Source organism: Cavia porcellus, unplaced genomic scaffold, assembly GCF_034190915.1.
Source record: "Cavia porcellus strain 051 isolate PalLab524CR breed Dunkin Hartley unplaced genomic scaffold, mCavPor4.1 scaffold_8, whole genome shotgun sequence".
In the NCBI taxonomy this organism is placed as follows: domain Eukaryota; kingdom Metazoa; phylum Chordata; class Mammalia; order Rodentia; family Caviidae; genus Cavia; species Cavia porcellus.
Window position 1 is genome coordinate 13,273,758 of NW_026947491.1, and position 13,698 is coordinate 13,287,455.

Genomic DNA, 13,698 nt, shown 5'->3' on the forward strand with positions numbered 1-13,698 from the left:
TCTAGGCCCTCCCCTCCCCCCTGTGCCGCCTGCCACTTGAGCGCGGTCCCTGCGGGATCAGCCCAGCTGGAGCCCGCGTTGTGTTGCCTGCGATCCTCTTACTTCAGCCCAGCGTTCTGGGACAACAGGAAGTCACCTCACCACATGGCCAGGCCAGCACAGGTGCTTTAGAGGTAGGAACAGCCAGGCCTGCCTGCAGTCAGAGGCCCTCCAGCGCTCTCTGTGGTGCCTCCCCGGCCCTACCGGCTCATTCCCTGCCTGTAAACCGGACAGGTGCCTGGCTGACCCCGGAATACATTCACCTTGAGCAGAATAGGTTTGCACAGAACTTGGGGCATGGCACGTGATACTCTGGTCCCAGTTCACTGACCACGTTGTGTAAAAACAGGCAGTCAAGCGCAGATTCTGGAAGACCCTGAAAGCCTCCAGAGCACACGCTGTGCGAGGACCAGGGAGACGGAAACACACCTGGCCAGCAAGGGAAAAGCAAACAGAGCAACTACCCGGGAGCCCTGGAAGTGCTTCCTGCTGCAGTCTGGGCCCCGCTGTCCAGCGCTGGGCAATCCTGACGCGAAGTGGGAGGTCACTCCCCACCACGTGAGCTGCACCTGCTACCTCCTCATGGCTTTGTTTTTTTGGTACGGGAGATAGAACTCACCATGCTTACCAGGCAGGCACTTAAGCTGCTGAGCTAAATCCCCAGCCCCTCCTGGCTTTTATTTTATGCAAAAACATTAAAAATACATGACATCCAACACTGGTTTTAAGTGTACACATTGAGAAAAAGCCAAAGAAAATCTGGATGGACTGCTGATGTCCTTGGTCTTTAACAGTTGTCACCACCCACATCAGCACCAGGATGCCCCGCAGCCCTCACCTCCTGCTGCCCTACAGCCTAGGCTGCTGCAGTGGGAAGGGCAGAGACACTTCCAGTGCTTGCAGATCTGCCTGGCTTTTCAGTATTTCTTTTGCTTTTCTTTGAGCCAGGGCCTCACAACACTGTTCAGGCTGGCCTCAAACTCACTCAGGAATTACACTGTGTGTGCCCCAACTCCCAGCAGTACTAGAGATTTTGTTCCACATCTGATGAGTAATGTGCCATCATCATAACAGGATCTGAGGGAGACACACCTAGAGCACACAGCACAAACTCACACTCGCACTCGCATGCTCATCAACTGAAGGTTCAGCTCTGGGGTTTAAACCCAGAGCCTTTGCACACAGCTACTTCCCCGACTTTTTCCTTTTTTTTTTTTTTTTGTTTTTGAGACAGGGTCTGGCTGTGCAGTTCAGGCTGGCCTTGAGCTCACTTTGTAGCCTAGGCTGGTCTCGAACTCGCATCAATCCTCCTGTCTCTGCCTCCCGAGTGCTGGGATTATAGGCATGAGTCACCACATCTGGCTTTATTTCTTATTCACACTTTTTTTTCTTTTTTTTACTGGTAACCAGGGATCAAACTTACGACCACACGCTTGCAAGGCAGGCGCTTATGCCGTTGAGCTAAATCCCCAGCCCTACACATTATTATTATTATTATTTTTGGAGACAGGGTCTTGCTAAGTTGTCCAGGCTGAGCTGAAACTTGTAATCCTCTTGCCTTGGTGTCCCAGATGGGACTAAATGTGTGCCAGCATGTACAACTCCAGTGTTTTATCTTTAGTGAGTCCTTATTTAAATCAAAGCCCAAGCATTCTAGACCAGACTGCAGTGTTTTACTGCCGTATCGAGCCTAATAAGTACAGAGCTGACAGTTCACAGAATCTGCAGGTCTCCAGCGTGTTTGCTGCTTTCTGTAAGCGTGTCCTGCCATGTCACGGGACACCACAGTGGAGCTGATCTCAGGGTTGGGGGGAAGCTGTGTCCACCTGTCCACTGCAGCCGTCAGCAGAGCTGCAGTGCACACTGGAGAATGGAGGCTCAGGAGTTGTGGGTCCTCAGGGACTCTGCTCCATCTTCAGGCTGCCTGGCGCCTTCTCTGGCCAGCCGGTCTGCCTCCTCATTGCCCGTGAATCCCGAATGGCCTGGAATGTGCATCTGCCAGACAAACGCTCTAGGTTATCAGCCTGACCTGTACAAAGGCAGCGCGTGGCCGCATGTCTGTGCCCCCCCACAGGCTGAGCACAAGAGAGACCACACAGCAGGCATGGGGTACACCGTGCCAAGATGTCCCAACACCCCAGCACTTGGCCACTGCCCCTTCAGTCCTGCTCCCCAATGAGCAGCCACCAGGCCAGTGGGTGGGCGGACAGATAGGCATCTCTTTCCTCCACCTCTTATTCTCTTTAAATGCCACTGAATAGAACAGCTGTGCTGCCTGGGTCAGCTACTTGGGAGGTGAGACAAGAGGGCTGTCATGAGTTCGAGGCCAACCTGGGCTACATAGTGAGTTTAAGAACACCCTACACTACACAGTGTGACCCAGTCTAAACAAAAAATAAACAAAAAAAAAAAGGGGGGGGGGGGCTGGGGCTGTAGTTCAGTGACTGTCCCTGGGTCCAATCGCCAATTCCACAAAGTAAGTTAACAAAAAATACGGGGAAAATCCCAGTACTATCCATGACCAAGAGAACTAATCAAACATATTTGCTGCACATCAGACAGTACTGTGTCCCTGACCCTGGCATGTGAACCCGAAATCCTGGCTACCACCACAGCCACTCACCCACTGGATGTCCATGCCCTCCGCGAGCTGCTCCAGCCGCTCGAAGTCCTCCTTGTTGATCACTTCTTTGCCCGTGCTCGTCCTCCACCCGTTCTTCTTCCAACCCGGTACCCAGCTGGTGATTCCTGCACACACATCACAGTTCGTCCTGGTGGCCGAGGCTGGGCCCAGCCTTCACACTTCACTTCCTTCCTGGCCTCACCGGCAGCACCCCACCCCTTCCCTGCACCCCAGCTCCAATGCCACCGCTCCTGCCTCTAAGTGTCCTGCAGCTGCCACTGCACACAGCCCATCCCAGCACACCACAATCCCAGGTCACTCAAGGGCTCCCAGACCCTTCTGGTCCTTCTGTCCCCACAGACCAAAAGTCCCCCATGACTCTCTGTGCCCAAGTGATACTGAGCACTGCTCACCATTGATGGTGAACATGCTGTCCGTGTACAGCACCAGCTTGCTGATGTCCTGAGCCTTGGCTTGCTCGATGGCTTTGCATGCTGCCTTGAGAAACACAGTCCACAGTCAGGCTGCACAGGAAGCTCAGCTGCAGGCATTCCCCACGCTAGTAGTGACTTTCCACCGAAACACCACTTCCTGTTCTGAGCTGACCATGTTCTCTGCAAAATTAAACACTCGGTGCTCCTGCTGCCGCCCACTTACGACTTTGGATTTTTTCCAACAAAAATTTCACAATTTTTACCAACTCAAATTTCCTTCAGGACTTTAAGTATCTCCCATACATAGACAGTGAGATGGGGAAAAAGCAGCCCAAGTGCTCACGGTCAATCTGAGAAAGGATGAACACATGTTGATCACGTAACTTACATGGATTTCCGCTCTCTGGTTAGTCTGTCGCCCAGGAAGTCTAATGCCTACATTTCTGTTGCAAAATAATACAAAAGAAAAGAAAATAATGAAACTAAGCCTTGCAGTGAACCTCATCAATAGAGACAACAAAGCAGTTTATGGTTATTTGAAATACAAATGCTTCACACAGAAACACAGTCTTTCAAAGTCCAAGTGACAGTACTAAGGCCCTAGAGGGAGACACCCCGGCAGGCCTCACACACAGCATGAGGCTGCAGGCACTGGCCTGGGCCTCGGGCAGGTGAGAGTCCCAGCACTGACCCCACTGGGCCTTGGCCAGGTGAGAGTCCCAGCACTGGTACCCTCCTGCCAGTGTCTGCAGCTTACATGAAACACTAAAAGAAACTGTAAAGCACAAGAGATGGGGATGGTGGCATTTACAGACCACTACTGCACGGCTCCTGCAGGCACTGAACACCATGGAAACTGCAGGCCACAACTGGTGGGGGCAACCTTTGGGAGTCAGTCCCGTTCCTGCATGAGTTTCAGGGCTCTCAGCTGCCCTTCGAGCTCTCCCCTGGGGTCTGGGTGTAACTGAAGGACTAAACCCCACATCACCTTGACCGCCTCCAGGCCTCGCATCCTCAGCAGAGGCAGGTGACATGACAAGCTCCGAGCCAGACCACCTGCCTGGGATCCCCAGGCCCTGTCCCCTGTGCCACAAGACATCTAAGCTAGAGGCAGCAAGGCCGTTCTGTGGGAAGCTTGTCAGTGAACAGGGACTCCTAAGAGTTGGCTGGGAGAGCAGAGTTGCAGGCCGGTGTCTCATGGCGAAGGACAAGGCTGCTTGGCACCCGCCCAATGGACAGAAGCTCTGCTCTCCAACTACCCCGCCAGCCAGCGCCACTACCCACCAGGTTTCCCACCAAGCCATAACGGCAAGGCCGACCCTCCAGGATGACCTCACCTCATCTTTTCACACATTCTGGAATAGGATTTGGTAAAACCCCATGCTTAAAACCTCAGCTTTTGGGCTAGGGATTTAGCTCAGTGGCATAAGCACCTGCCTTGAAAGCAGGCAGTCGTGAGTTCGATCCCCGGTACCAATAAAAAGGAAAAAGACAAAAAAAAAAACCCTCAGTTTTCTCCATTCCCTTACAGAGGGTGGCCAGGCCCCCAGTAGACGCCGATTCCTGCCCGGGCCCTTCTCCGCCCGTTACTGGAGCAGCAGCCGTCAGTGTAGACAACAACGGAGTCTCCTGTGGAGGAAATGAAAGTGTAAGTCATCAAATACACGCGACCCATCCCGGTGCTAAAAGGGAGGAAAATCACATGACTCTTGATTCCCAGGATGAGGCAGAGCCTTCTGAGACAGCTCGATGGGGCAGCATGGCAGGGAGCAGCCACCGCGGGCAGCTTAAAGTCTACATAGGGGCCCTGGAGCCCTGAGTGCTGAGGAAACACAGATATTTTTTGTAAAATACCGTGATGATGTTTCATTTGTACTCTGCAAAATGATTCTCTTAAGAACATCCAAAAATTGAACAATTTTGCACCACTTGGTCATTACAGTGACTTTGAAGACTTCTAAATAACCTTTATCACAAAGAATGAGGACAGATACCAGCTCAATTCTCCTTTTTATAGTGAGGTTTACTAGCACCCCTAGGCCTCTACACTGAGTTATGTCCCCAACCTTCCCCACGCCACCCCATTCCCCATTTTTTGTCTTCAGACAGAGTCTCAGTATGCAGTTCAGGCTAGCCTTGGTCTAAAAAGTGAGGCCAAGACTGGTCTCAACTTGAGACAATCCTCCTGCCTCAGCCTCAAGTGCTGAGATGACAGGAGTGTGCCACCACACCTGAGTATGATTGCTATATGCATATTTCTAATTCCAGGCAAGACGTACCCATGTAAGAAAATGTGTCTTTGCTAATGGGAGGGATAGGCTCTGTGCTCTGTCTTGAGAGCTTGGCACTCGGCTCTGTGCCTGCGTCTTCACTGTCATCCAAAGGCTCCCGGAGCCGCTTACTGGCTTTCACCTGTGATTCTTCTGTGTCTTTCTGCCCTGAAAAACAGTGTTTGCTCCAGAGTCAGATACAATGCACATGACATGAAATACTAAAGAGTTGGAAATTCTAGAATGCTGTTTCCTATCATTACATTAACCTCAGCATTCTCCATGTGGCCCTACAAAGATGGACAGGCTCAGAATACACAGCTCATTCTGACATCCCGTGAAATCATTCTATATTTTCCAAAATAAGCCTGATTTGGATGAGGGGAGGATAACAGCATCAAATCAGATCTGGTTTCAATGACAGTGCTAAAGATACCCTTTATAGATCACAGATAGTCTGAAAATCCTAAGGGGTACTTTCCTTAGGAAAAACAAAACCCCACATTCTGGGTTTAGCCTGCTCCCAGCTGCAAATGCTACAATGACACAGAGTCCATGTAGAGAATCTCCACATGAACCTACATCCCCAGCCACATGCAATGTTAAAATCTTGTGCCCTGTATCACAATCACTTTGCTTATCGCAGCCTGTGTATCAGTCTTGCATATGCCTGCATGACATTGAAAGGAATTCCAATTGTGTGAGCTGTCCCAAATAAAAACAAAACACCATCTGAGTGCATACTGTGAAAGGAAACACACTCTCTCCTTTAAAGCCATAACCTATTTACTCCAACAACAGAACAAGTATTAAAAAAAAAGAAAGAAAGAAAGAAAGAATTGGCCAAGCATGATGGTGCAAGCCTGTAATTCTAGTACTCAGGAGGCTGAGATAGGAAGATCACCAGGAGTTCCATGCCAGCCCAGGTTACACAGCAAGACTCTGTCTCAGAAAAAACAAAAACAAGTAAATAAAGAAAAATAAGCTATGGCCTGCTGAGTACACTGAATGGGACAGGAAACCTTGTCAGTTCTTGTCAGTGTCTCTAACACTGTTACTGCCACAACTCGCTATTCTTTAATTTTTATTCATTCTTTAGTGCAAAAATGATCCAAGGACATCAGGATAGGAGAAGGGGGATCAGCTAAAAAACATCACACTGACACCATAAGCAGAAACTTCAAAACTCATAGGCTGACACCATGCTAAGGACGGGATCTACAGGCCCAGATGGTCTCACAGTTAGACTGTCAGACTTGGTTGGCTTTGACACATCATCCCAACAGCAACTTGTAAGATAAATATAACCTAGTTGCACTACCCAGCCTTACACATATTCTATTAAGCTAGCTTGTTTCAAGGACTTAACACCCAAGGGACAGACTAGCTCAGTCAAAGACATGATTGACTTTATGCACTCAACCAAGCCCCTGACCTAAGAGGGTACTGACCTTTCTACTATAAGGAAATACCCCATTCGCCCAACTACACCTGCCCCAAATGAATTTGCTTGACAAAGTATGGCAAAACATATGTAGCCAATTACAAAACAACCCACTATCAGCTTTTTGTATTTCCTGTTTGCAACATAGTAAGTTTCTGTTTAACCCCAAGTCAGGGATGGTGGTTTGGAACTGGGTTCCCACCAGCCCACTTCATAATAAAGCTGCTGCCTTCCAAGTACCTCGGTGCTACGAGTCTTCCATCCAGTTCACTTCCGTTTCTGCAACAACAAGAGGGGAGTACCTTCTGAGCCCTCTGGGCTCGCAGACTTCCTGACAAAGGCCCAGGCCTCATCCTCAGTGGCAAACTTCTTAAATCTGGCAGCAGGAAACCGGTCCACCTGTGCTCTGCACTCATTCCTGGAAAAGGCCAACAAATCATGTCCTATCCTCCCTCTTTGGGTTACCTCCAAAAATGTACCATTAGATATAAAAGGACTAAATGATTGTAAGTCTTTTCTTAGGATGGGAACAGCACAAAAAGGATATGCTGTTGCTTCCTTCAAAGGCTCGCACTCCTCAATTCATAATTTCATCTGACAAGTCAGATTCTACAACTCCTGTTCTGGTATACCCAACGAAACTGCACATCAGTGTCACACCACCCTAAATGGAGAGCACGCTAAAATCTGGGTCTTTGGGAAGAAAGAGACCATACTTTATTACATCAAAAAGGTCAACATCTCAGATGTTATTCCTCGGTAGCATACTTGGTGGTGTAGGGAAACAATGCAGGCACAGACAATAAAACCTGGCATCATAAAGGGAGAATTCTGGGCACGGAGTCACAACATCTGGCTCAAACCCGACTTCTGTCATTCATGTGCCTATGAATTTCCTCAACTCAAAGGCCTAAACATAAGGATAATCCCGTGGGTATAGTGTTACAGTATGGGTGTTACGGGGATCCAATCGCCAATGCTAGCTCACCAATTTCTTTAAAAGCACATCCCCAAAAGACAGGACAAGGTACATTTGAATTAGACTTCCGATTTACTGCACGGAAAACCTGGCAATGCTAGCTGATACTGACCATGTATTACTTTTGAGGGTCGTTTGAGTCGCATTATGTAGCCCGGGCTGGCCTCCAACTCCACGCGACCGTCCTCCTCAATCTGCCAATTGATGGGGTAACCGGTTGTGACACTACGCACGGCTATGTGCTTCCTTTAGGAATTCCTCAGTTATAACAAAGGTCGCTCCCAAACTACAGTGGTCTTTCTGCCGCGGGCTTTGGGGCTCCAAACCCTCCGGTCGCCACGCTAGGACGACCTAGCGCAGCTGCCACTCACCAAGTCGAGAAGACCCCGGTCCTACGGCCTCTGCGCACCGCATAGAACATCCCGAGCCTGCAGGGGCTGTGGCTATAGCGCACAACACCGAGAGACACTTTGCGGGCCAGCGGCAGGACCCAGCGCATTGCTCACTTCCGCGCAGGGCGCCACATTTTGAAGGTCCAGAGAACCCAGGCGGATCCAGAAGCGCTCACTACCACACTTCCGGTAGCGGCGCGGAGAAATGACGACACTCCAGGAGGGCGTGGGCCGCTGCTGGTGGGCGGGGCTCCCAGGCTCCCGGATGTGACAGTCGCGTGGATGGTCCTGGCGTGGGCTACAACAGGATGGGCTCCGTGTCCGGCTGCTCAGGAGACTGTGTACAGGGAAGGACAAAAGAGGGAGCGTGGGCCCGGCTAGACCCCTAAGCTTGGGGTGTGCGCTCGCAGGGGCGGCCCCTTCCTGTTCCAAGCGGGCAACTGACCAGAGGATGGCAAGTCCTGGTAGTGCACCCCTGTAATTCCAGCTCCCTGGGAGGCTGAGGCAGGAGTATCACAAGTTCCAGCCTGACTGAGTTGTCTCGAAATTAAAAAAAAAAAAATGTCTGGAGGCCGGGGATTAGCTCAGCGGCATAAATGCCTGCCTGGCAAGCGTGCTGTCGAGAGTTCCATTCCTGGTTTATTATTTCAAATAAATTTCATTTTGAAATGAAATTTAGTATTTCAAATAAATAAATAAAAGTAAAAAAGGTCTGAGGATGTAGCCCAGCGTGAAGGCCCTGTTCAGTCCCCAGTATTGCAAAAAGAAACACATGATAGATACCACAGATAGATTAAATAGGTAGATGGGTAGATGGAGATAGGATAAAAGGGGAATCCGGGGCCCATCAACAGAGACATGAATAAAGATAATGTGCTATCTATACATAATGGAATGCCACTCTGCTATAAAGAAGGATAAATTCAAGGCATTTGTTAGAAAATGAATTCACAAGCCAGGTGTGGTGGTGCACACCTGTAATCCCAACACTCAAAAGGCTGAGGTAGGAGAATAGTTGCAAGTTCGAGACCAGCCCGAGCTACAAAGTGAGCTCAAGCCAGCCTGAACTATATAGCGAGACCCTGTCTCAAAAACACACACACACACACAAAGAAAGAAAAACTATATTCACCTGGAAAAACAATGTTAAGTAAAATAAACCAGATACATAATACCATATGGTTCTCATTTTATTAATGCAAAAATAAGTAGCAAACTAAAAGACAGGGCTGGGCATAGTGGTACATGCCCATAATCTCAGCACTCAGGAGGCTCAGGCAGAAGGATTGCCACCAGTTTGAAGCCAGCCTGGGATACATAGTAAAACACTGTTTCAAAAAACAAATAAGGGAAAACCAACTTGGGACCCCTTTTGTCTCTCTCTCTCAGACAAAAGCTTTCTTTCTCTCATATGTTCTGCTCTTCAAAAAGAAGAAGAAGATCACTAAAGAAAATGTGTAGAAAAAAAGAAGCAGAAAAAAAGAATAAAAAGGAAAAAAAAGAAGCAGAAGCAGAAAAAAAAAGGAAGAGGAGGAGGAAGAAGAGGAAGAAGAAGAAAAAGAGGAAAAGATTGGTACAAGAAGAAGACAAAAAAAAAAAAAAAAAAAGAGGCCAAACTTGGACTCCAGCCAATAAAAGCAAGCCTTCTGGCTGATGGGATGTTTGACAGCTGTCAGTTCCCCCTGCCACACCCCTGTCCTACTGGTAAGGACAATGTCAGGAGAGTAACAGTGGGTCCAGGATCTGAGGGTATAGATGACACATTGATCACTATCCACTATCCATCAGCTTCCGGATGAGTCTGTGCACTCCTGCTTAGATCACTGGGGATGCATAATGGCTCTCAGTGCTGGATTTAAAAGATGCTTGCTGGGCTGGGAATTTAGCTCAGTGGCATAAGTGCCTGCCTTGCAAGCTTGAGGCCATGAGTTCAATCCCGGTACTAAAAAAATAAAAAATAAAAAAATAAAAGATGTTTGCTTTCCTACCCCACTGAATCAAACTCCCAATTTTGATTCACCTCTGAGCTTGAGGATCTTCTCAACACATCCCACTAATGACTTGCCTGACTGAGCTTCCCTAGGAATTCCCAGACAGTCCCACATTGTGTCCACAGACCTAGGGATCTATAGCTGGAAAAGCAAAGTGTCCTCCAATCCAGTGGTGCCCTCCTCCTCTACTACCCCAGCGAGGAGCTGTCCAATCAGACTGAAGTGACAGAGCTCAACCTTTTGGCCATAAATCTCCAAGCCTACATCCCCAGTCTGTCTACGCTGGGTCATTCATCTTGGCTGTGTCTCTCCTGAGAATAAAGGTCATTTGTCAGCTGGGGTCACCCCAGTCCCAGAGGCAATGCAGGGCATGTGTGAAAGTGGTCAGATTCTGCCACATCTGATCCTTCACTCTGGGGTCAGAGCAAAACCCATGTGCAAGGCCATTTGTAGACCTAGGGACGACCTATGAGAATGGACGCCTCAGATTGCTGAGGTCTTCGAAATCTTAAACTCCTTAGCTCAGGCTCTAGCCCTAGGAATTCCTCACCTGACATAACCACAGAATTCCCTTACCCAGAAGCTGGCACCAGGCAAGTGGATGGGGTAGCATAGAAGTGGCCAAGCTACCAGGCAGCCACAGACACCACTGTCCTGCTGGAAGAGGAGACACTAAACTCAGCTCTTGGGTCCTGACACTCGTAAAACCCAGAAGTCACTTGTAGCTGACCATGGTAGACTGGGCACCAAGTGGCCCTTAAGTGCCCCAGAGTAACCCAACCTGGAGCCCCCTCAACCTGGCCACCCTGTTGCCCAATGGGCCTCTCGTTGAACACAGCGACCAGGTTAACACCAGACTGGTGCCCCCAATGTAGATTTAGATAATAACCCTCAAAGCGTGAGGCCCTCCCTTGGTTTACCAGTGAGAGCAGCCTGGAGTCACCTAGAAACAGGAGAGCAAGCAGAACAATCAAGGCTGATGGATCCTCCCCAGCAATTCCGCCCAAGAGGCTGAGATTAGAGATCTCACCAGAGCCCAAGTTAAACAAGGGCCAATGCCTCAACAGCTGCACGGATTCAAAGAATCCGTGCAGAAGGGCTTTCCTGGCCCTTCACAACCACACAGTCCTGTGGAAAGAGAGGACTCTGGAGGGGATGCTCAGTTCCCTGAAAAACACAGGCAAAGCAATTCTCTGCCTGTGGGAGACAGGAGGAAGGGGTGACTCATCCACAGGTCTCCCACAGGATTCTAATGTAGAAACACACGAGCCACAGGGCTGGGAGGTGCACATGGAGAGGATGCTGGATGTCGGGCACCAGTGGTTATCTGCCAAAGAGCACCCTACGGAAAGTGCTTGAGTCTCCATGACACCTTCCATGTGGGAAGGATGCCACCCCCACCCCGGCTAGAGCCCACCAGCTCTTTGCCAGACCAGAAATCCCTACTGTTGTGGCAAAGGTGTGGTCACTGTGCCCCTGTGTATTCAGGGAAGCCCCTTGTCCTATCCCTGAACCTAACCAGCAGAAGGGGAAGGCCCTGGGAGGGCCGGCAGAGATTTTATCCTGTCCCCTGTGGGACACAAACACAGCTCATATGTGTGGACACCTATGCTGGATGGACAGAGACTTCCCCGCCCCTGCACAGAACAGGCCATCCAGGTAGCCCAGGCCTTCCAAAGAGAGATGATCACCAGTCCTTCCAGAGGGACAATTGGCCACACTTCATCTCCCAGAAGACTCAAAGCCTTACCTTGCATTGGACATACAGGGTTGCCCACATCCTGCCTGGGGGCCTCAATCCTCTGGGAAAATTCAAACGTGGAATCAGACCTGATGACAGCCCTTGGTGGAGAAACCCACTCTGGGTGAGTGGATCTTCTGCCCAGGCCTTCATGAGGATGGGAGCGGCCCTCAAGGTCAAAATCCATCACCAATGATGTGACAGGTCACTCCGGACAGCTGATTTGTTGACTGACTCAAAAACCCTGGGTGGACACCTCACATGAGGGTGATCCAACAAACCTCGAGGGATGATGGAAAGCAAATCCTCCCCACCCTGGACAGTGACTCTAATGCTCCATCCGGGGTCATTATGATGTTCTGCTAAGCACCACATTGTCACTGAGCTGGACAGGTAAACACATCCTTCCGTAATTTGGCTGTGCCAGCAGGTCACCCCGATGATCAATGACTCACTGGAGAGGATTAGGGGAAGGGTCCAGGATGCTCATGTGTCCATTCCTTCTCACCTGCCGTCTCCCAGGAGGAGCCAGGCCACACATAGCAGCAGTGCTGCAGGCTCTGCTCCCCGATGGGCCCGCACCCTCCTTTTTGTTGTGGCACAGTGTCTCATAAGTGACCAGACTGGCCTTGAAGTTGCTAAGTTTTCCAGGGTGACTGCAAACTCATGATCTTCCTGCCTCAGCCTCTTGAATGCTGGATGAGCAGTGCGTACTACCACACTCCGTCTATCCTCAAAAATTTTACCATACCCATGTCCTTCTGGCTTTCAGATCCTACCCTGGTCAGATGAAGTTGTTTGGTCTACATCTCAATTGTTCCCAGAGCACTTTTTTTTTTTTTTGTCTTTTTGAGACAGGGTTTCACTATGCAATTCAGGTTGCCCCTGAACTCACTTTATAGCCTTGAACATATACTGATCCTCTTGCCTCAGCCTCCCAAGTGCTGGCACTACAGATGCCCAGCCGCAGAGCCTCTTTTTCATTCCATGGGTGTCCTGTGTCATTGAGCCTGAGTTATGCCTCTGGCATAACTCTCCGCCTCTCATGCAGTCCTGGCTGCAGGATGGGGCAGTGCCATGCACAAATCTGAACTGCAACTGTCTTAGTTACTTTATGCTCGTAGCTGAGACAAAATACCTGATGCCCAAGTTGGGAAAGGAAAGGTTTATTTCTTACAGTTTTTGGAGGTTTTAGTCCACACTCATTTGGCTCCCAGGAAGGCGGGCATGGCTGGGCCGCTTTTCACAGCGGCTGCAAACAGCAAACTCTCCAACCAGCAAAGAGAGCAAGACACACCTTCTTCCTGCCATTACATCACATCCTGGCTCCACCCCTCTGTGGGTTGTAGCACTAACACCATCAATCAAGGCACTAGACAATGCAAATGCACAATGCAAACTCTTGAGGCCTGGGGACACACACATAAACCGTGACAGCAACCAAGCAGCCTAACCTCAAAGATGGGTTTTTCCAGATGTCCCACAGCTGTCCACCCAGCCCGATGATATTAGAGCTCAGTTCTGTCCCAATGGCCTGACAGTGACTCCTAAAGCACTTGGTTGCCAAAGACCTTTTGGCAAACACAATCTCCCTGATGCGCTGAAGAATGAACGCCTGCTTCCTCTTCATTGTCTCAGCAGAATTTGCTCGGTTATGTTTGCTAAGTTAATGTTTTTTCAGGGCCTCACACATACTGGGTAAAAGCTGCAGAGCTGAGCGACATTCCCAGATCTTTTATTATTTTGAGACAGGGTCTCACTAAGTTGCACAGGCCAGGCTCTGAC

At 49.7% G+C, this 13,698-nt stretch overlaps 1 protein-coding gene and 1 long non-coding RNA gene across 3 annotated transcripts; one reads left to right on the plus strand and one right to left on the minus strand.

Moving 5' to 3' along the window:
• The first annotated feature begins 35 nt into the window (after window positions 1–35).
• Window positions 36–755, plus strand: LOC134477235 (uncharacterized). Its single transcript, XR_010049143.1, has 2 exons — window positions 36–173; window positions 389–755. It is a non-coding gene; the product is annotated as an uncharacterized LOC134477235 (long non-coding RNA).
• An 841-nt stretch (window positions 756–1,596) lies between these two features.
• On the minus strand, window positions 1,597–8,384 carry Rnaseh1 (ribonuclease H1). Of its 2 annotated transcripts, none has more exons than NM_001286000.1 (8): window positions 8,161–8,364; window positions 7,113–7,228; window positions 5,376–5,534; window positions 4,626–4,725; window positions 3,485–3,539; window positions 3,076–3,160; window positions 2,663–2,787; window positions 1,597–2,034 (listed from the first exon to the last, which is right to left on the minus strand). In NM_001286000.1, exons 1-8 carry the CDS (start codon window positions 8,286–8,288, stop codon window positions 1,918–1,920), a joined length of 885 nt encoding a protein of 294 aa, NP_001272929.1. In that variant the 5' UTR covers window positions 8,289–8,364; the 3' UTR covers window positions 1,597–1,917. The 2 variants fall into 2 exon arrangements, 1 of the variants encoding a protein (NP_001272929.1); XR_010049010.1 differs by having other exon boundaries at window positions 1,691–2,034; window positions 3,076–3,276; window positions 8,161–8,384.
• Between the last annotated feature and the right edge of the window lie 5,314 nt (window positions 8,385–13,698).

Bases quoted from the DNA above. Each gene is read 5' to 3' on its own strand.
- Rnaseh1 (NM_001286000.1), bottom strand. From the start codon at position 8,288: ATGCGCTGGGTCCTGCCGCTGGCCCGCAAAGTGTCTCTCGGTGTTGTG. The intron at 5,535-7,112 runs GTACTCCCCTCT...ACTGTTTTTCAG, and splicing joins GAGCCCAGAGGGCTCAGAAG to GGCAGAAAGACACAGAAGAA. The intron at 3,540-4,625 runs GTAAGGGAATGG...ATTTTGCAACAG, and splicing joins TGGGGGCCTGGCCACCCTCT to AAATGTAGGCATTAGACTTC.